The 22,723-nt window shown below is 42.3% G+C and overlaps 2 protein-coding genes across 7 annotated transcripts in view; both read right to left on the reverse strand.

The window, feature by feature from the left end:
• Nucleotides 1-1,031: 1,031 nt before the first annotated feature.
• On the reverse strand, nt 1,032-15,159 carry frzb (frizzled related protein). Of its 3 annotated transcripts, XM_017722892.2 has the most exons (7): nt 14,375-15,159; nt 13,169-13,207; nt 12,758-12,814; nt 11,627-11,692; nt 11,084-11,288; nt 10,177-10,240; nt 1,032-3,078 (listed from the first exon to the last, which is right to left on the reverse strand). In XM_017722892.2, exons 1-7 carry the CDS (start codon nt 14,826-14,828, stop codon nt 3,043-3,045), a joined length of 921 nt encoding a protein of 306 aa, XP_017578381.1. In that variant the 5' UTR covers nt 14,829-15,159; the 3' UTR covers nt 1,032-3,042. The 3 variants fall into 3 exon arrangements, with proteins under 3 accessions (XP_017578381.1, XP_017578382.1, XP_017578383.1); XM_017722893.2 differs by lacking the exon at nt 13,169-13,207; XM_017722894.2 differs by lacking the exons at nt 12,758-12,814; nt 13,169-13,207.
• Nucleotides 15,160-19,631: 4,472 nt separating this feature from the next.
• nckap1 (NCK-associated protein 1) overlaps nt 19,632-22,723 on the reverse strand; it is a 109,207-nt gene continuing 106,115 nt past the window's right edge. For 3 of the 4 annotated variants that reach the window (XM_017722898.2, XM_017722897.2, XM_017722896.2), the window contains one exon: nt 19,877-19,993. In XM_017722898.2, the coding sequence (XP_017578387.1) occupies nt 19,877-19,993 (117 nt within the window). Of the gene's footprint in view, nt 19,994-22,723 lie in introns of all 4 variants that reach the window. The other variant, XM_017722895.2, reaches the window with a different exon arrangement.

Consider the following 22,723-nt stretch of genomic DNA (forward strand, 5'->3'; position numbering starts at 1 on the left):
TGTGTGTAGTTTTACAGTCTGACTGTAATAATTGTGGAGTGATTTTAATCCAGTATGAATCTGCAGTGTGTAGTTTTACAGTCTGACTGTAATAATTGTGGAGTGATTTTAATCCAGTATGAATCTGCAGTGTGTAGTTTTACAGTCTGACTGTAATAATTGTGGAGCGATTTTAATCCAGTATGAATCTGCAGTGTGTGTAGTTTTACAGTCTGACTGTAATAATTGTGGAGTGATTTTAATCCAGTATGAATCTGCAGCGTGTGTAGTTTTACAGTCTGACTGTAATAATTGTGGAGTGATTTTAATCCAGTATGAATCTGCAGCGTGTAGTTTTACAGTCTGACTGTAATAATTGTGGAGTGATTTTAATCCAGTATGAATCTGCAGTGTGTGTAGTTTTACAGTCTGACTGTAATAATTGTGGAGTGATTTTAATCCAGTATGAATCTGCAGTGTGTGTAGTTTTACAGTCTGACGGTAATAATTGTGGAGTGATTTTAATCCAGTATGAATCTGCAGTGTGTATTTACAGTCTGACTGTAATAATTGTGGAGTGATTTTAATCCAGTATGAATCTGCAGTGTGTGTAGTTTTACAGTCTGACTGTAATAATTGTGGAGTTATTTTAATCCAGTATGAATCTGCAGTGTGTGTAGTTTTACAGTCTGACTGTAATAATTGTGGAGTGATTTTAATCCAGTATGAATCTGCATTGTGTGTAGTTTTACAGTCTGACTGTAATAATTGTGGAGTGATTTTAATCCAGTATGAATCTGCAGTGTGTAGTTTTACAGTCTGACTGTAATAATTGTGGAGAGATTTTAATCCAGTATGAATCTGCAGTGTGTAGTTTTAGTCTGACTGTAGTTTTACTATCCCAGCTTGATTAGACCCTCTGCTCTTTCAGTGTGTTCAGTAGTGCAGGGAGCAGCTCTGAAGGGACGTTTATATTAATGTGACCTGAGTGACTCTGAACAGCACTCACAGCACTTCAGGCCCCACAACACACACAGACAAACCTCTGTAACTCAGTCATGTAACCAGGCAGATATGTTTAATAGTGGATGTAAATGTGATAACAGACAGAGTGAGTAATGGTCTGAAGTGGGCTTGGAGCAGTGTCCAGTCATCTAGCACCGGTCAGTCCAGTAAAAACACTGCTTTAAAACAACAACAGCTGTTTCAATTAACCAAAGTTTGCATGCCACTCAGTATGCATTCTTACATAAACAGCTTCCTAGGAATGGCTTACGATCAAAAGTACTGAACACGTGTTAAAGAAAAAAAAACAGGACTAAGAAATATTATGCAGGAAAAAAGAAAGAGTTCCTTTTAAATGAAGGTTCAATAAAGCTCAACATTTGTTTTTGTTGTCCTCAATAACATTTCACTCCCAGCGCTGGATCTTCCTCCGTTCTCTTTATGTTTCCTGCCAAAAGATGCTCCCCCCCTCTGTTCGTTGTTTTTCCTTTGAAGAATGTTTAATCCAGCGAATAAAAACTCGGCACAGCTGCAGCTGCTGATGTAGCTGCGCCTTCCACTCCTTTGAAAGCGTGAAAGCCTGATGGAGTCGAGTCCAAACACTCGGCTTTCTCATCCCATCATTGCTGGATCACTGTCAGCCACTCCATTTAAAGCGATAGTTTAGAGATAAATCAAATTGGCAAATTTTCCCCACAAATGTCTAAGACATGTTTGGTGTCTGAAGTTTGCTTCTTTAGCTACGAGGCTGATGTACCTACAAGCAATGGAACCACGGGGACATGGGAGTGGTGTAACCATGGAAACAGCACTTGTTTAAGATTATAATAAAAACTGCAGCTCTTGCAATTTGAAAATTGCACTCTTTCAAATTATGATTTTGATATAAAAACGATCATTCTGCTTTATTTCTGACACTGTGTGACACACGTTTATCTACAGACATGGAAAAAATTTGCCTTGCAGCTCCAATACAAAACTGAAAATCCCACTTCTGACACCAAAGATGCTTTTACTGATTAAGTACATGAGGAAAACTGAATAAAACAGATTTTTTTCCTCAAATGTCCAAGACATGGTTGATGTCTGAAGTTTACTACAAATAATGGAAGCTCATTGCAATTTTTCTGACTGATATTACAATTATGATTTAAATTGCAATGGTCTAGAACTGAAATATAAATTGAGGTAAGGGTCTTTTCTTTGGCCAAGAAGACCATTATATGTTTTTTTCTGGCTTGAGACTTGAACTGCTAACACAAAGCACCAACCTGCCAGTTATATATGGTTGTGATGTCACAGCAGTTCACAAGCTCCATGTTATTAGTTAAAATTTCCCTACTTAAACCTTGCATTAGACTCTACGCCTAAATCGTTACACAAGCTGTTCATGCCTGGAAATAGTTATAGCGTAACCATGGAAATGGAAGCTGCATAACCATGGACACAGATTATAATAAAAATTTAATCTCTTGCAATTTGAAAATTGCACTCTTTCAAATTTTGTTTTTGATATAAAAACAATTTATCTTTCAGCCCTTTTTCTGACACTGCATAACATGGACAAAATTAACCTTGCAGCCCCAACTGAAAATTCCCACTTCTGACACCAAAGATGCCTTCACTGATTAACTGCATGTGGAACACTGAAGAAATCTGACTTTTCACAAAACTATCGCTTTAAGCTCCATGGTATTTTTTCCACTTTGGTTCCTTGACATCTCCCCTTTCAAGAAGCCTTAGATGACCTCTAACCTCCCCACACACACCCATCCAAAATATGTACACACACACACACACACACACACACACACACACACACACACACACACACACACACAGCAATGTCGATTGAACATTTTGTTTGTGCAAATGCAAACAACAAAACAGAGAGAATATAAAAACATCATAAAAGACAACAACTAACAAAACAAATCTCTGCTACAACTCTTCATACTTGACAACATTTGAGAAGAACGTCCAATAGTGCAATTTTTTCAGTTTACTGGGGTACTTCCTGGTGTTTGGGGTTTGTCCGTGTGAGAGTGTGCGGTCAGGTTAGTGGCGGCGAGCATTTCTGATCGTCTCCCAGCGCTGGAAAAAAAAAACAGAGACAAACAACAGAGACAAAACCGCATCACTCAGAGACACAAGCAGAGTTTGGTTTAAACACGCAGTGTGTAGTTTTTAAGGGGAACTATCAGCAGAAATGGAATATATCATTCAAAACCATGTTTTCATTCGTGTGTGATCACCTGTAACTGTAAATCATTGTGTTTTCTTTAGCTTAGAACAAGCTATTCATAGGAGCGGGTTCTCTTCCGCCAGAGGCCGCCATGTTTCTGCAGTAGCCCAGAACGGACCAATCACACACCGGCTCTAGAGAGCATCTTTCGTGTTCTTACATTTGATTGGGACAGGCGATGGCAGAAAACATGACAGCCGCCATAGGCTCTACTACACACTTGGAAAGGGAGGAGTGAGGGAGGGGAATTCAGTTGGTTGCAGTCTGCACCTCACCACTAAATCACTAAATCTAACACACTGTTTCTTTAAGAAGTGTGTGGGCAGGGGAGGGGTAGAAATAGTTGTAGCGTAACTCTGGAAATAGCATCTGTGTAACCATGGAAACAGGACTAGTGTAACCATGGAAATGGGACTAGTGTAACCGTGGAAATTGGACTAGTGTAACCATGGAAATGGGACTAGTGTAACCATGGAAATGGGACTAGTGTAACCAAGGAAACGGCAGTAGTGTAACCATGGAAATAGTTATAGCGTAACAATGAAAACAGCTGTAGTATAATCATGGAAACAAAATTTTACACACTGTTTCTTTAAGAAGTGTGCCGGTAGGGGAGGGGTGGAAATAGTTGTAGCGTAACTCTGGAAACAGAATCTGTGTAACCATGGAAATAGCTGTAGCGTAACCATGGAAATGGGAGTAATGTAAACATGAAAACAGCTGTAGAGTAACCATGAAAACAGCTGTAGAGTAACCATGAAAACAGCTGTAGAGTAACCATGAAAACAGCTGTAGAGTAACCATGAAAACAGATGTAGCGTAACCATGGAAACAGAAGTAGCATAAAAATAGAAATGGGAGCAATCATGGAATCAAATAAAGGTTATGGTGCTCAATTAAATGCTCTGTGACAGTGTTTACTGAACAGAACTGAGTAATATTCATAGAGAAGCACTAATTAATAAGCAACATAAGCAGCTGCTCAGGGGCCACCTAACAACTACTTCGTTATTACTGTACCATTACGTTGTTCCATGGCTCAAGTGACAGGAAAATAGCAACTGATTAACTGTGCCACAAAAAAGAACTTCTGCATCTGGATATAACAACACAAATCAGAAGAAAAAAATAGATGAGTAGAAGACAAAGATAAAAGTATGTTTGTTGTAGTGTTGACACTGTTATATTTGTTTGGTCTTGAAGTTGGACAACAAAAAGCAAGAAGTAGTGGATCAGTCTAATGAAGCGGGTCCAGCTCAGGCTTACTGACACATCAAACACAAACACAGTTAACAGCAAATAACAACTTTCTCTGTTAATCCAGGCTTAGATACTCAGACTGTGATCAGCCCAGGCTTAGATACTCAGACTGTGATCAGCCCAGGTTTAGATACTCAGACTGTGATCAGCCCAGGCTTAGATACTCAGACTGTGATCAGCCCAGGTTTAGATACTCAGACTGTGATCAGCCCAGGCTTAGATACTCAGACTGTGATCAGCCCAGGCTTAGATACTCAGACTGTGATCAGCCCAGGTTTAGATACTCAGACTGTGATCAGCCCAGGTTTAGATACTCAGACTGTGATCAGCCCAGGCTTAGATACTCAGACTGTGATCAGCCCAGGTTTAGATACTCAGACTGTGATCAGCCCAGGCTTAGATACTCAGACTGTGATCAGCCCAGGTTTAGATACTCAGACTGTGATCAGCCCAGGCTTAGATACTCAGACTGTGATCAGCCCAGGTTTAGATACTCAGACTGTGATCAGCCCAGGCTTAGATACTCAGACTGTGATCAGCCCAGGTTTAGATACTCAGACTGTGATCAGCCCAGGCTTAGATACTCAGACTGTGATCAGCCCAGGCTTAGATACTCAGACTGTGATCAGCCCAGGTTTAGATACTCAGACTGTGGTTAATACAGTAGTACCTAAGCATGCAAACAAAAGAGGGATTTTTATGACAAGCGGCCAGTCACATGAAACATGACGAGGAGTTGCCAAAGAAGGAAATAAGAAATCGTTTCATATTAGTATGTAGAAAGTAAAGCTTTTATACTGGTTAAAAAGCAGTGCTGTCACCAAGATTAGATCTACTAAAGGCCCTGAATATTCACTGAACGAAGTACTGAAACAGCCATCAATAAACTACCATTTGGTGCTCTCATCATAAATGTCAGGCTGCCTAAGAACAAACGCTGTCTCTGATAAATCATCACAGCACTGAGGGCTGTTAAAGCAATACTGATACTACACAAGGCTGCGTATGCATGTCAGCCCTTTACCCAAGCACAGTGCTCTATAGTGTCTGCTGTGAAGATCCAGACCAACCCGGTTCCAAATGAGTTTCTCTTGGCGTTTTGATGAACTGACAGAGTCATGAAATCCAACACAACTGGAATATTTTGGTAACAATCTGTAACATAATGTCACATTACTATTTCACTACAAGTTACTAACAGTAACAGACTGGAGGGACCAACTACGAAGCTTTAAGTCCTAGAAATATTGCTAAGGTGAAGTTGTTTTCAAGTGTCTCTTTGCGCCTTAGAGCTGAGCTACAGGGCAGTGGTTGAGATCTTCCCTCTGAAATGAGACCCTCAAATAAAAGAGCATCACTTCATTAACAGCTACCAGCGCTGCTCTGTAGGCGACCCTGCCCGTCTGCAGGGACAGCAGAGGAGGGGAAAGTTCAGCTCCTCACTGCTGGGCTTTAGTTACATTTAGGGATCAAACGCCTTCAAAGAGGGGGGCAATTATTTATTATCACCCCCACTAATTCTTCAGTGATGTGAAGCTGAAGTCAGATATTCTCCAGCTTGTCGATGGAATTTTCCCGTTCCACCTTAAATGGAGCAGCAGTTACATTCTGGCACGTCTGGTGTCAGAACTGCTGGACTGTTTAAGGTGGAATGGGACATTAGTCTAGCTCACCAGTGAGGCATTAGCAAGCTATTAGTGATTTTTTATGCTTGTTATGAAGAAAAACGACCAAAACACCCAGAAACGGCATTAAACTGATACGTGTGCTCCATCTTGTCGGTTTCCATTTGTTCTCCGTCTGGACTCTCTAAAAAACCTCCGTTTGGAGGATCAGGCAGCCCCAACACTTCGCCCGACCCCTCTATCTCAGCTAAAATTGGGACCCCCTTCCCCTAGATGTGAGTGCGCAAAACAGAGGGCTGAGGGCTGAGTGGTAGGGGTGAAGGGTGAAATGGGACTGGGCCTCTGGTTACGAAGTTCAGGTGATGGCTGGCTGTGCTCACAATGCAATCCAAGGCAGACAGATGTCAGCGACAGAACCGCGTCTTCTCGGGTGTCGCACTGAAGTGCTGCCTAGTGCCTAAATACGTCACCAAAAGGTGCATCTTTTGAAACAACTCTCTCTATACGCCAGGCTAACCTGAACCAATCAAACCCACTGTTTATGTACGTTGTTTATTTGGACAAAAATAAGCAGTTTAACTTTAAAAGAAGGAAGAAATCCTAATATATGAAAATGCTTTGATTCCAGGACAGATAACCTAAATCCAGGACGATCCAGGAAAGTCCTGGATGGGTGGCAATCCACGGTGGGTTTTGGCTAATAAGCCACCATTTTTCAGCTGGAGACTCAGGTCTGAGGTGTGTGAGGGAGTAGCCTACGCTAGGAACGAGCACAACTCAGCTCAGTTCCCTTCTGCAGAAACAGCTGAGCACAGTAATGCTGTGTTTCCATTTATGAGCTGAAAAATAAACATGCCTTACTAGAGAAAGACAGTGAGGCTGGTAGGAACATGCAGCCTCATAGATGTTGCCCAGGTGACAATATATGCTGGAAATTGGTGGTGACGGGTTTTGGTGGTCAGTTTCTTCGTTTAAGGTGAATACGAAGGTTTTTCCTGTATTATAAGAACGCAAGACGGAACATTTTCATTGGCGTTAATGACCCCAAAGTGATGGCCAAGCCCCCCGCAGGCCCCCCATAGCTGTGCCCCTTGCCTAAACGTGATGAAGTTTAATACGTTTTTTCTTATTTTTGCTAATTTGTCACATTTAAATGTTACAGGTCATTCAACCAACTTTAACGCAAGACAAAGACAACGTGAGTTATCCCAAAACGCAGCTTTTAAAGATCGTTCCCTTTCCTGAAGATAAAGATTTATTCAAAACCTTTATCACACGTGTGAAAAAGTAAGTGCCCCCTAAGCCTAATGACTGACTGCCCTCAGCAGTTACAGCTGCAATCAAACGACTGTGATAACTTGTGATGAATATTTTACATGGCAGTGGAGAAATTCTGGCCCGAGCAGGAACTGCCCATTTAAGGTTTTGCCACAGCATCTGAGTGCGATTCAAGTCAGGACTTTGACTCTCAGAAGCATTCATGTTTCTTTTTTTTGTCATTTTTTTTTTACTTTTACCAGATTTTTCTCCCTAATTTAACCGTCTCCAATTCCACCCGTTAGGGCTTAGGACTCGCCCAATCACACGATGCCATCAACACTAGGAGGGTGAAGGCAGCACAGGCTTCCTCTGAGACCCGTGAAACCAGCCGCCGCTTCTTTTCTGCCGCTCACGAGACGTCACGGGACAGCCGGATGCGCTCAGAGGAAAGCGCCGACCGCCAGATCTGCTACATCAGCTGACAGACGCCTGCACTGACCAGCATTATGCTGAGTGATGGGGGGAGAAGGGGGGCCATCCTACCCACCCAGAGAGAGCGAGGCCAGTTGTGCTCTCTTGGACTCCCGGCTGCAGACGGCTGCACCAACTATGCTTGAGCTTTAGGTCACAAACTGACATTCTCTTCCAGGATTTTCTGATGAAGTGCAGAATTCCTGGGTCCATCAATTATGACGTGCAGATCTGCAGAAGCAAAGCAACCCAGACCATCACACTACCACCATCATGTTTTACTGTTGGTATGATGTTCTTATGGTGGAATGCAGTTTTAGCTTTACGCCAGACGTTGTCCAAACCCATGTCTTCCAAAAAAGTTCCACCTTTTGACTCATCAGTCCACAGAATATTACCCCAAACGTCTGGGGGGGGGGTCAACTAGCTGTATTTTGGCAAGGCAAGTTCTTGGGTCTTTTTTGGTCAGTAGATGTTTGACCTCACAGCTCTGCCATGGATGCCATTTTTGCCCAGCGTCTTTCTTATTGTGGGGGGGGGGGGGGGGGGGGGTTACTTTTTCACATAAGGACAGGTAGAGCTGAACACCATTTTCTTTATTTAATAAATGAGATCATCACTTAAAAAACACATCTTGTGTTTACCTGAGTTGTCTTTGTGTATTATACTCTGGCCACTCCACTACATTTCAGAGTCTAATATCCGACTTTTTCCTCCTACTTTTTGAGAAATCTGTGGTTCCTTTTGGTTTCTGTGTGTATAAAAACGTAACATGTCAAAACGAAAGAAGCGCAAAGCCAGAGCACCAATCAGGGCCCAGCGGTCACTTTGTTTAGAGCTGGTTTTGACCTGTTGGTCATACCGACCCAGTGCAGCACGCGGTTCAACGTCAGCGCAGCAGCGTAAAACTTTGGGAGAGTCTGTTCAACATAAATGATGAACTAACCTAACTTTGTGTAAATAGAGCTCAATATAGAAATATGTCCACATATGCAGTCGAGACTGACGCGGCTTTTTTCTGAATTTCTACAAACACCATTTCATTTTATAGTAAATGAGTTTGGGCTGGTTTATGTTTATGAACAGACGCCTACAGATCAACATAGTAAAGGAGCTCATCTGTGATCCTGAGTTTAAAGCCAGTTTTTATTCAACTTAAACTTGGAACTAAGTTGTAAATAAATCTGAAACTGAAACTTTGCTTGTGTGTAAAAAGTGATTTCAGAGCCACTCGGTTCTCCCTGATGGAAACTGTTTACCTTCAGTGTTTTGTGCTTCTGATCATTTTAATAGACGTCAGCGTCACTAATTAATGACGTTCTATTAAAAGACTGGTTTACCAAGAGAGACGCTGGAGGACTTTCACCTGAAATGAGTTCATGAAGCCAGTCTGGTTATAAAAATGATAACAGGACATCAGAGCCAGAATTACTCTTTTAGTACTTTTACTTTATACTTAAGTACATTTGAAGGGAAATACTTTAGTACTTTTACTCAAGTGGAGGTCTAAAGGGAGGAACTTCTACTTTTACTGGAGGAATATTTTACCCTGGGGGTCTTGACTTTAACTCACCACAGCTGAGTTCTCACCACAAAGCTCCCAACTCTGTCAAAAACTTTGTTTATTTATCCATCACTATGTTCCAGTAGAGCTATGAGAATATAACTCTCCCACTCAGAGGAACACAGTCACCAGCAGTGCACACACACACACACCACCCCCCACCCCAGACCACACCATGCCCACACAGGCTGCAAAAATCACCATAACATCACTGAGGTCGAGGTAAATACACCTCAATCACCAGACTTATTAAAAAAAAACTAAAAAAGGCTAAATTAGGGCCGCACCCAAATTTCAAAACCTCTCAGCATCTCAAATGAATTCGGCCCAACATTCTCCACATAACTGGGCAACAACAACCCTTTCCTAAAGGAATCTGAGCCGGTCAGTCAGGAGGAGCTCTGCGATCAACCTGGATTCCTGAGCATTACCAGCTTTGAATCATACAATCCTGAACTCAAGAGGAGCTGAAAGGTCAGCTTTGGCCACAGCTGGTGAGAAATGATAAGGAATCTGCTACTTCACTCTCAAAAAGGCCATCGTTTATCCAGCTGATGTGCAGCTTGGGTCTCAGTGCCATATGTTCGAATAACCAGCTCCGCTGTCAGGATTTCTCTGTTAGCTGGATAACTTACACCATACGTCAAGCCTGTCTAACAGGAGGACCGATAGGGGACACTGCTATTGGACATTTCTCACTTTGGGCCTAAAGACATGGACCACTTCACATAAATGTAACGTGGCGTGTCTCTGTGTGTCTGTGGTACCTTCACTTTGTTTCCTAACCGATCCCTCCACTTCTGTGCAATAGAGCCATCGATGAGCAGCAATCTGTAAAACAATAATAATAATGATCATGATAATAATAATAATTATTATTATTTAATAATAATAAATATTATTATTATTATTATAAGTGTAAAAATGCATCCATGTGTCCTGATCTGAAGGTGGCGAGTGATTCAGCTGCACTGATTTTACTACCCCTACTATCACTACCACTATTAGTACTTAAACACAAATATATATATATATATATATACACACACACACACACACACACACACACACACACACACACACACACACACACACACACACACACACACACAGCACTGTGCGAAAGTCTGAGGCACCCAAGACACATTTTCAAAATCTATTTATTTGTGTAGTTTGTGTTTATTTGCTGAGAAAAGTGTTAATATTTGAATAAACAAAATTTATAGAATATTAATTAATAATGATTATGTATATATATAAATAATAAACAGTGATGTTCTGGATGTTGGTGTGTTTGTTGACCCATCTCCAAGCCTCTCCTCGAGGAAGTCCAGTACTATATGTAGTTAAAAAGCAGCTCCTGGTTTGACCAATCAGTGCTCAGTAAATTGAGCTCATGATGTAATTGATGATATTAACGAGTCTCTGTGGCGGCTGTGAAGGTGTCCAGGAAAAATATGGACCCGAGAAATTCTTGTTACTGTTTATTGTTTTTCTGTTTATCTGAATTATGAATACGACTTTATTCTAATGTATATTGTGATAAACTCACTGCTGAGGTCAACTGGTTAAACATTTGATTAGACGCCTAAAACTCTCACTCAGTACTGTATATTATATATATATTATATATATATTGCAAGTCTATAATACCACTAATAATAATAACATTACCTGGAGCGTTCCTCGTTCTCGTAGCCCATGATGATGTATTCCTCGTTAGCGGTGACGGGGGGGCAGAAGCAGCCCGAGTTGTAGTGCAGAGTGACCGTGTCCCGAGGAATGTTGACCAGAGATGACTTCAGGACGTCTTTCACCTCCACGATGGCACTGAGGTCGTGATTGCGGCTCTTTATCTCCTTCACTCGGGCACGTATGACTACAGGGAGAGTTTAGTCACTTAAACTGCAGACTTACAACTCACTCAGTCTAGACTTCCGGTGTCTATTACTGATTACGTAGTAACTACCGTGAATTATTCACTACGTACTACTGAGCATTAATTCAGCAACTACTACACGTTTTGTAGTATCTTCTATGAACCATTCAGTCTCTAATATGAACCTAATGTGTAAGTTCTGTTACGGGAGAGAGGCGTTGAAGCGTGGACCCTCAGACTTACTCAGCATTACAGAAGTCGTGAGGATTTCTGTTTAGACTCTGGTGTTTACGCTCTCTAATTCACCTCCTTACATCACGCGCAGCCCGAAGACTCACCGTAATTATAATTCTTCTTTAAGTAGGTCTTCTGAGCAGGTTTTACTGTCTTGCACTTGCAGCGGTCTGAAAAGAGCAAACACATGTGCTTTCAATCAAAGTAAACACATACAGTCTACATCCACAGTCAGACTGAGTTAATGCCAGCTGCATCAAATATTTATTGCTAAATATTAATAGATATTAATCAGTCACTCTCTACCTCTACCCACTAATTAAAGAAGCATGATATAGATATATATATATACACACACACAGCGGGATCAAAACCTTGTATCTCCAAAAAGAACATAGTCAGGACTGTAAGTAAGTCAAGTAGCTGTAATGTAAGTCAATGGAACCAGAATTTTTTCCAAGTAATTTTGGGCCTCAACAAAAGCAGCTATATATATATATATATATATATATTATACAGCTATATATATATATATATATATACAAACTTATTTCCATTTTTGTCATTTACTGTTTTTGCCATCATTTGAAAACGTCTGTTGCCCTTTACATTATGCCAAATTTTCATGATGAATGGACCAAAAGAAATGACCCAAAATGACTTGGGGGGGAAAAAAGTCTGGTTCCATTGACTTGCATTAAAAGCGAAGCATATTTCGTCCTTTTCCTGTAAAGTTAGCGTTTTGGAGCTACAAGGTTCAGCCTATATACCTATATATGCACAGTGGTTCGAACACCCCTGGTCACATGTTACTGATGTTCTAAGTGATAATACATTGACAGATGGTGTACAGAGAACCCACATCATGTGATTACGACACCGTCACCTGCAAGTTTTAGTGCACAACTGCTGCATCAGTCCTCGTTTCATTCCAACACGTTCAATTCAGCAAGTAAACAGTAACTGTGTAGTAAAATGTGCCGAGGTGTGTCTCTGTGGAGGACGTGCTCACTTATCTTCACTTCGAACCAATGCGCTAAGACCAGGGGCGCCCAAACTCGCACCTACGAGCCTGCATTTAACTGGATTCACAGCCAAATCTGTTCCTCATGCAGCATCACACCACAGCCTCCTGCCTGAGACTCAGGCTCCGCATGTTACGTAACTCTAACATGCACTCGGAGCCCAAACGGTAAAGCTGATGAAGAATGAAGAGTAGAAACTGTGCAAAGTACCACTGACTCCTTTACAGTTTCCATTGGTGGAGTCCATGGGGAAGTCGGGGTTCGACTCTGTAACGGACGAGAAGCGAGTTTAGAGTTTCACCCACAAGAACTCGGACTATTTAACCCCCAAACACGGGACCCAGTTTATCCAAACCTGTGGGGCTGAGATCAGCTTACGCTTTTTCAGGGGCTTAGGAACATCTCTGCGCTGTTGATTTTGGCAAATCTGACCCATCCCTCCCCCCATACTGACCCATTCCTCCCCCCATACTGACCCCCCCCACCCCACCTCTCATTTCTCCTTCTCCTTAGAGTCACGCAGAGAGAGCCTCATTTCATCACTCTATCACATCTCAAGCTGGACAGCAGAAAAACACCCCAGACGAAATACCGAGAGGACAGAGAACTGCAGTGTCTTACCCGGGTTACATTTGGAAGGGTCTTGATAGTAGGGATTATCTATAAAACACCAAATCTCAGCTTTATTTGGATTATAATAACATTACGACTAATAATAATAATCATAATCATAATAACAAGAGGAATGCTTATTAATACGAAGAAGAACAATGTTTAAGCACTAATGCTTCTGAAATACTAATAACATGTGAATACCAGCACTACACTCTTAAAAAAAGGGTTCTCTGGGTGTTCTTTGTTGGTTCTATATGGAACCAGAAACACTCAAAGAACCCCTTTGCATGAATAAAGAGGTTGTGTTGGAGAATGCGTTGTATATGTCGCATACAGCAGTAGAAAGGGTTCTATGTAGCACTAAAAAGGGTTCTGCTACTGTGACAAGCTTGACATTGTAGCCACAGAAGACACCCTTTTCGGTGCTACTTAGAACCCTTTTCAAAAAGGTTCTACAGAGAACCATACACAGCCCATTCTCCATCAGTCCGACGAACCCTTTCATGATGCAAAGAACTCTTTAACCGTGTGAGGGGCTCTTTGAGTGTTCATGGTTCTACGTGGAACCATTTTCTTTACCGAAGAACCCTTGAAGAACCATGTTTTTTTTAAAGAGTGCGTTTCTACTATTACTACTAATAAAAATGGAGTATAAAACGTATCGCTAGTTGTGCTTATACTATTATATAGAAATAGCAATATAAATACAGTAGTTTTATTAATAATAATAATAATAATAATAATGAGAAGAAGAAGAAGAAGAAGAGGAAGATCTTATGTAATCATACTTATAAAAAGACCAAGAAGAAAAAAAAGTTAATTTCACTGCTACTGCACTAAATACAGTCTTGTGCAAAAGTTTTGGCACCCAAATTCCAACGTGGTCAAATTCCACGTTCTGCTGAGTGTGAATAAGTGAACACACCCTCTACAGAGAACACACTTCTGCACATGTCGGAAAAATAAATAAACAAAAATGTAAGTTACAACGTAGCCTGTGCAAAAGTTTTGGCACACGCCCACACCCCCCCACCCCCACCCAATAGATTAAATTCAGCAAATAAACAAACTTTGCGCAGTAAAATGGCAAAGTTACATCATGTGGTAGATGATGTCATTCGAACTGGGGTGTTCAAACTTTTGCATAGGCTGTGTAACACGGTAGTGATACTTTTAACGCTATACATGCATCGCCGGTGAGTGGTTTCCTACCCGGTCCCTCCGCTTTGACTATGGCCTCAGGTGAGATGCACACGCCCCGGTCGTAGACGGGCAGCTCCTCGCAGGCCAGAGTCTCGGGCCAGGTGTGGTTGTAGCGCTTCATGACGGGCTCGCAGCCCGACTTGGCGCGCTCGCACACGGCCTTGCAGGGCTTGATGGGGTCGTGCTGGAAGTCGATGGTGCAGATGGGCGCGTACATGGCGCAAAGGAAGAAGAGCAGGTCGGGGCTGCACTGCGTGCCCAGCAGGCCCTCGAACTGCTCGATGGCCAGCACGGCGTTGGCCTGCGTGCTGTGGTGCAGGTGGTTGGGCATTTTGGTCATGTTCCACGGCATGGAGCTGCACATGGGGATGCGCACGGGCTCGCACGAGGCAGCAGCGGCGCGCCGGACGCCCAGCAGGCTGAGCGAGGCCAGCAGGCACAGGAGAGTCTGGTGGGCAAACATTTCGAGCACGACTTCCCTTTCCTTCCCTTTTCCAAGACAAAAAAAAAGCAATCCGGGTGATCGATAAGCCGATAAGGCGATAGAGAGAGGCTCTTTATAGCGCGCGCATGGAGACGCAAAGCGCACAGAGCGCCCTGCCAACAGAGAGAGCAGGAAAAAAAACTTTCCCAACTATCTCCGCGCTCCTGCGTCACGAAAGTGGAGAAAAGAGGTCATCGCTTTCACTCCTCACCCGCGTTTTAACCCCCTGGATGAAACAGTGACGCAAAGCAGCCCCGCGTCGCTCCTCGCTCCGGAACTGCGCTCCTCTCCGCTGGTGCGCGCCGAGGAAAGTGAGATCACCGCGCGCTCCACCTCGAGCACAAAAAGCAGGACGGGTGGAGGGGGAGGTCTGGGGGGGTTGGTGTTTGGAGGTTAGAGGTGGGGAGGGGGGGTGGTACATGCCCGGTGCTTTCAGCTAGCGAGCCTCCTCCCCTCAGCCTGCGGGCTGCGTGCGTAAACGCTTTAGCCACGCAGCGTTCGCGTCCAAACCTCCAGCACAAACCAGCGACCAAACGTCCCCCAAACTATTCTGAAGATCTTAAACTGAGAACTGACCTAAAGATGGGCTGGCTTTATTATAGGGGGCCATGGCACCATTTCGACAGCTACACTTGCCACAAACGATATGCTCCGCTTTCAGCTGCGTCGCCTCGTTTGTTGACCTTCTCTAAATCGATCAATACCCTGGATCGATTCTTATTACCGAACCGACTATAAAAGTACTGAATTCGTGCAGAAAGTCAGTTTCATAAGTCAGCGCGTCACTGCTGATAGGATTCCAGCAGTTTCAAGCTAGTGCTGAAGGTGTGCCCCAGGGCTCTGTTCTAGGGCCTTTGTTATTCTCTTCATATATGATTGGTGAGAAAGTGTAAGAGTGTAAATTATGCGTTTATGTAGATCAACCCGGTTACTGTACTTTGTGCCGAAAGCAAGCAAGAGATACAAAAAGCTCTTGATTATTTCGTATTGATCATTTTGATTCGTATGATTGCAAAAATGATTTAAGCAACATGTCATTTTTCCAACTTTCTTACTGGTGGTTCTCCAGGTCTGCACCTTTATACACCACATATTTCAATACATCATGTATTTAATGTGTATCAGTTTGTCAACACCTCAGGATTTGGTTAGATGATTGAGGTGGATGGCTGAAACTGAAAAGCTGATTAACACTTGGCTAGGTGTACAAAGCCCCCCAGCACTGGGCTGTGGAGCAGTGGAACTGAGTTCTCTGGAGTGATGGAGCTCCATCCAGTACCTTTGGGATGAGTTGGAGTTCCAGAACTTTGGGTCTCACTTTATTTGGACAGTCCACTACAGTCCTGTATAGATTATCTACAGACGCTCAAACTGTTACCAAACCATCTGTTGAAAGTCAGTTGATTCTAAACAGTGGTGGGGTTTAGGGACCAGGGTTAGGGCTAGGACCAGGGTGAGGGTTGGGTTTAGGTTTGAGGTTAGGATTTGGACCAGGGTTAGGGCTAGGACCCAGCTGAGGGATGGGTTTAGGTTTTGGGTTGAGGTGAAGGCTACGGTTAGGATTTGGACCAGGGTTAGGGCTAGGACCCGGCTGAGGGATGGGTTTAGGTTTTGGGTTGAGGTGAAGGCTACAGTTAGGATTTGGACCAGGGTTAGGGCTAGGACCCGGCTGAGGGATGGGTTTAGGTTTTGGGTTGAGGTGAAGGCTACGGTTAGGATTTGGACCAGGGTTAGGGCTAGGACCCGGCTGAGGGATGGGTTTAGGTTTTGGAAAATTATGGTACATTAAGTAGATATTTAGTTGAATGTAACGTGAAAGTAAATTAAGTATCTACAAAGCATCTAAAATAGACTATCCAAATAAAGTGTTCCCTTAAACCGCGTTTTCTAAGAGTTGGTGATGGTTGTTTATCCCTTTGTGCGTCTTTATTGCATGTTCTTGTATGTTCACATGCTGTTCAAGGCTTCCACCAAATTGCAGCTTCTCCTTTAAATAGGAAAAAAAACCCCTGCAGGACAAAAGTGAGGTTAGCTGTGAAACATCAGACCAAAGCTGTGGGCCAATACGCATGCTCATTTAAAGCAAACATCCCTGACAGCTGTTCTAATTACCGTCAATTAGTGAAAGCGTCTTTTAATGGGGTGTTAACTGTTTGCTGAAGGGATTTTGGCTCATGAATAAACCAAACTGGAGGCGCAGACGGGCTAGTAGGCATGGCAGGCCGAGAAGAACTTTCACACAGAGCAATTCTGTCGCTTCAGTTAATAATACATGTAACACCATTTTAAAAAGGAGATGAAGGAGGCAGGGAAGCCTAACTATAACGAGCTTTATCTCCTCCAAAGGGAAGGTAAGGAAGATAACGGTGATCATGAACAGAGATAAGAGTGAAAACCTCAGAAAACTAAGAGGAACCAATATATCTAATAAAGTATGGTCCGTTTGAAACCGAGACGACACACCCGCAAAAGAAACTCGGTGTGTGTGCTTTGGCCGAGTGGCGGTGAGAAGATTTAGACCAGATCCGCTTCAGTTCAAAGCTCTAACAGATTGCGCTTGTCGGCGTGGACAGAAATTTGCATACTAAAAGAATGGACGAGAGGACACGGTGCCTGCAAAGCTCATACCTCACATACCAGAACCATGCAGGGCATCTTAAAGTGTTCACTGCGCTCTGTCATCAGCAAAGAGAGAAGACCAGGATCTACAGGTTACTCAGCACTCAGAACAGGAACCATTCTTTGGACATTTATGCACCGCATACACCTTCAGCGTAGAGCAGAACCGAGCAGTCCGAGACCGGCCTTTTTTGTCGACTGTACCTTTGATTCCAGCTTCCATTCTTCTCACTTTCAGCTCCTCAAAGAACCTGCAGATACACCTCCAAAGCTCAGTCTCAGAAGCTGGTTGATTTTCTGAACTAATTAAACCCATTCAGTGGTGAGGTCTGGACTCTGGGGCGGTCAGTCCATCGTCCAGCTTCTTTCTTTGGTGTGTCCGTCTCCTTTTCTCAGTGAGGTTCTTCTTGATCAGCTACACATCCTTTCAGACCCACAGCGCTGAGTGGTCTTCTCACAGTGGAAGGATCGACAGAAACACCTGTGGATGTTTTCAGATCTGAAGCAGCTTGACGACCCCTACCCCTTGTTTCTGAGGGTCATCTTGCCTCTTGGACCTGAGTTATAAGAGGTAACTGTTGAATCTTCCTTCTGAAATGGGACCCTCAAATAAAAGAGCATCACTTCATTAACAGCTACCAGCGCTGCTCTGTAGGCGACCCTGCCCGTCTGCAGGGACAGCAGAGGAGGGGAAAGCTCAGCTCCTCACTGCTGCAATTATTTTTATTGCCCACCCCTGAAGTCAGATATTCACCAGGGTCTTGCTCGCATTTTCTAGCTGGCTACTGAGACATCGGCAAATGATGAGTGATTTATTTTATGCTTGTTATTAAGAAATAGACCATAATACACTGAAACGACATGGAACTATTTTACGGTTGGTTTTAGCGTTATTCTTATATTTTTCTATTTTTTATTCTAAGATTATATTAAGATCATATTTGGTGAATGGAGGAACAGCAAAGTAAGAATTTCACTGTACAGTGTAGCTGCCTCTTTCTGCTCTGCATATGACAATAAAACTCTTGAATCTAAGAAAAAACAGTGGTCATCGTAAATTTCAACAGAAAATTCACACATTTGTGGGTTTCTTGTTCAGCTGACTTGCCAGTTTTTCTTATTTAGAGGGTCACATAGCCTCAACACTTCACCCCACCCCTCTATCTCAACAAGAATCAGGACACACACACCCCTAGACATAAACACACAAAACACAGGGTTAGGGTAAGTAATCGGGCTAAGGCGTGAAATACGATTGGGCCAAGGTCTTCCAGGTGGTTGTTAGGAGTCACAATTTTTCTACAGTATCTCAACGTATTCCTAACTTACTTTCCATTGATTTCCCGTTTTTCCCCTGGATTATCCCAAATCTGATCTCCTTAGAACAATTTATTTACATACTTAAAAGCCACTTTGACTAGAAATTGAATAATGAAGCATCTCAAGACTTTTTTTAAAGCACTAAATGTTTGAATCAGAACGCAAGACCCCAGAGTGCATATGACCCAATGTTTATTTATGTTATGGAAGATACATGGTCATTTCCAAAAAATTCAAAACATATAAAATTGATAAGGGGGTCAAAGGGGGAAGAACAACTTATAAACATTCAATAAATATGTAAGAATGTTTATCATACCACACAGAAAGTTACAATGGAACCTAAATGCCGACAGGCATCATGAAAGTTAGTTAAAAAATTATACTATGCTTTATACAAACAACACTATAGGTTGCTTTTATAACATGTAGTTACCCACAATTCTGTTTTTCAAATGAGATGCTATATATCATTATTTTGGCAAACGTGTCAAAGGAACACAAAAGAGCGTGATCATGAAAAAAAAACCCAAAAGAAACAAAAGAAAAGTAAAAGAATTCACAGAGCTAGAGAAAGAATGCACGCGGTAACCCACACAGATTAGAGCTAAACGACATCGAAAAAAAGAATCACTGTGTTTCATAGAGGCATCTGTTATGTTAACGAGTATTTTAGCATCATGTAGTTATTTCTGTAGTATTTCAGCCCCGCCCACCCGCCCCTCCCCACCAAACCAACACACACATCCAAATACTTTAGTGTTTTTTTTTTTCTTCCTTCCCCCAAAACGGCAAATCCCACCCTTCCCACCCTAAACAAAACAAAAAAACCCAAACAAAACAAAATCGGATCAAAAATTATATTTAGTGTTACTAGTCCCTGACAACCAAACTCCAGGATTATTGTAACTGGTCAATAAACAACTTGCTCTCTATCTTTTTTTTTATCCTTTCTATTTTGTTTCTTTTAGAGTTTTGAAGAAGGTTTGATCCCATATGAAGTCTTGCACTGGTTAGACTGTAAGACCGGATGGTCCTACAGGAGTGTGTGGAATGACGCTGGTCCACGTCTCTGAGCGACGCTCGACTCACGCGGACGCGGAAACGGACTGCTTGTACACGGCGTGGTAGGCGTTCCGGAGCAGCACGTAGGGGAAACAGGACTCCAGCAGGTCCATGGTGAGGAATGGAGACTCCTGGACAATCTACAACATGGACAAAGAGTTATTTAAATTGGGGGGAAAAAAATCTGAAAATAATCTAAATTAAATTCAGGAATTATCGATTTGTTATGTTTTTCATACTGTCACATTTACAGGAAATAACACGACTTTAAACGCACGTCAATGGACCTCATTCACCAACTGGTCTTAAGTAGAACTTTCTTCTTAAAACCCATTTACTGCGGTTTAGTGAAGATTCTGACATTCAGTGTTTTATTTGGGGCTTGTTCTTAGGTAAGATCAGAGTCTACACACACTCACGAGCACAGAGGTGAGAACAGTTCAAGAAGCCGTCATGAATCTGACAGAGATCTTCTTAGGACCTTTATCAAGAACACACCTAAGAAATAACTAAGGCAGTTATTTGTGGATTTGAATGGAAGTCAGTGGTCTTGGTTTTGAATGGAAGTCAATGCATGCAATGATTTGCACCACTTCTGTTCTGAGGTCACTGATGATCTGTGAGGCACTGCTGGCCAATATATCATCTAACCTGGTTTTTTTTTTTAAACATTGCACCACTTGACCTGAAAATATGAACACAGATCATCTAAAACATGAATGTCTAAATCTTTCATTTCGTGTTTGGCTTCAGCGTCGCTCCAGAAGTGTTTTGCTGCATCTCCTTGCTTATTTCCTGTCGTCTGTTTTCACACGTGCTCAGTCTGAGTAATCCGAAAGAAATCAGAGTAAGAGTCACGTGCACTGAGAAATCTGATTACTGGGCTAAAATCCAGCCTCTTCATCAGATTTCTAGATCAGAGTGTGGTGTTTACGTGACCGTTTGAATAATCGGATAACTGCAGAATTATGATCGGATTATTGAGTGCAGGCAAGTAAGTAGAATTTATTTATCCAGCGCTTTTCACAGACACAAGCCACAAAGTGCTTTACAAAACATAACTCAATATAAAATATAGAACACAGTGCAAAAAAATTTAAAATGAAACAGGGCTGGCAACGCCTTGACCATTTATCCCAACGCCTGCTTAAAAAGGTGGTTGCTTTTTGAAAGACTCCACAGAATCAATTGATCTTAAATAATATTCCGTATTCCACAATTTAGGAGTGAAGACCTCAAATGCTCGATCTCCACGAGTCTGTAATTGAGAACAGACAGTATATTTAAATTACTCGACCTAAGAGAACGAGCTGATGCGTACGGATGAAGCAGATCGACCACATACGTAGGAGTCTGACCACGCAATGCTCTGTAAGTAAGTGTAAGGGTTTTAAACTGAATCCTACACTCAGCCAGAAGCCAGTGTAACGAGACTAACAGGAGTAATGTGAGACCGTCTATTTGACGTGGTCAGTAACCTTGCAGCAGCATTCTGAATCACCTGCAGTCGGTCACGAGCCGACATACTAAGAGAAGAGAAAAGAGCATTACAGTGATCAATACGAGATGAGATAAATGCATGGATAAGCATCTCTAGCTCCGCCCTCGAAACCACAGACCTCAAACACAGGTAAACACACTCGGCGTTAGAGCTGTAGTGCGACTGATGAGCATTATATTCACGATAAAATTCTACTCCATAAAAAGCATCTCAGAACATTGTTTTGGGGTTTTGAGTTCTATTTCAAGGCTGTTCCAAGACAAAAAAACGAAATGCAATGCAATGATTTGCTGGATGCTTCAGACTGTTTTGAAAGAACTAAATAAATAAATAGTTTCCTTTCTGGAAATTTCTGTCTGGTTAAGGTTTTAATGCCTGTTTAATGTAATATGCTGCAACATTCCACTATAAGAGAAGAAAACAGAACAAAGCGGTTCAACCAAAAAAGCTCTATCCCTGTGTTCAAGCAGAAGACCGCCCTTTATTTACTTAGTTTCCAGTCAAGCGGCCAGTAAGTGAAAGTTAATCGTTTTTCAGCGCAGTTTTCAGTCATTTTTCGGTATTTATTATTACTCTTTATCTCTATTCCAGAGCCCGTTCTTCTCAGGAGACTCACTCTCAGCTCCTCAAAGAACCTGCAGACACGCCTCCAAAGCTCAGTCTGAGAAGCTGGTTGATTTTCTGAAGTGATCAAACCCATTCAGTGGTGTTGAGGTCTGGACTCTGGGGTGGTCAGTCCATCGTCCAGCTTCTTTGTTTGATGTGTCCGTCTCCTTTTCTCAGTGAGGTTCTTCTTGATCAGCTACACGTCCTTTCAGCCCCACATCGCTGAGTGGTCTTCTCACAGTGGACGGATGGACAGAAACTCCTGTGGATGTTTTCAGATCTGAAGCAGCTTGATTTTCTCCTCTCTCTCAGAGATCAAAGCTTTCAGTGCTGTTTATCTGATGGGGGCAGTTTTGGGGTCGACCAGCTCTTCCAGGTGGTTGTTAGGAGCCATATACCCCCCCCCCCCCCCACTTATTTTCCTGTAACATTTCCCTTCCCATTAGTTACATATGTAATCTCCTCAGACATTTCTTCTGAAAAATGAATGACTTGCACTTAATGTCTCATTTGACTGGAAATGAAGTAGATGTGTGACTTTTTTCTCTGATTTTTGTACAGTACTGTATTTCAGGTCTGTAAGTTTTGACTTTATTAATGCAAAAATAGCACTGAATACCCCGATATATGTGAAATATGTTGTGATACAGAATATTATAAACACTTCTGGGAAGAGCGGGTCAGAAGGACAGTGCTATACAGTTGAAGACATTTTCTAATAATGCAACATTTAAACTTCGCAGGCACAATTCTTGAAAAAGTC

The sequence above is a fragment of the Pygocentrus nattereri genome, chromosome 6, assembly GCF_015220715.1.
Source record: "Pygocentrus nattereri isolate fPygNat1 chromosome 6, fPygNat1.pri, whole genome shotgun sequence".
NCBI lineage: Eukaryota > Metazoa > Chordata > Actinopteri > Characiformes > Serrasalmidae > Pygocentrus > Pygocentrus nattereri.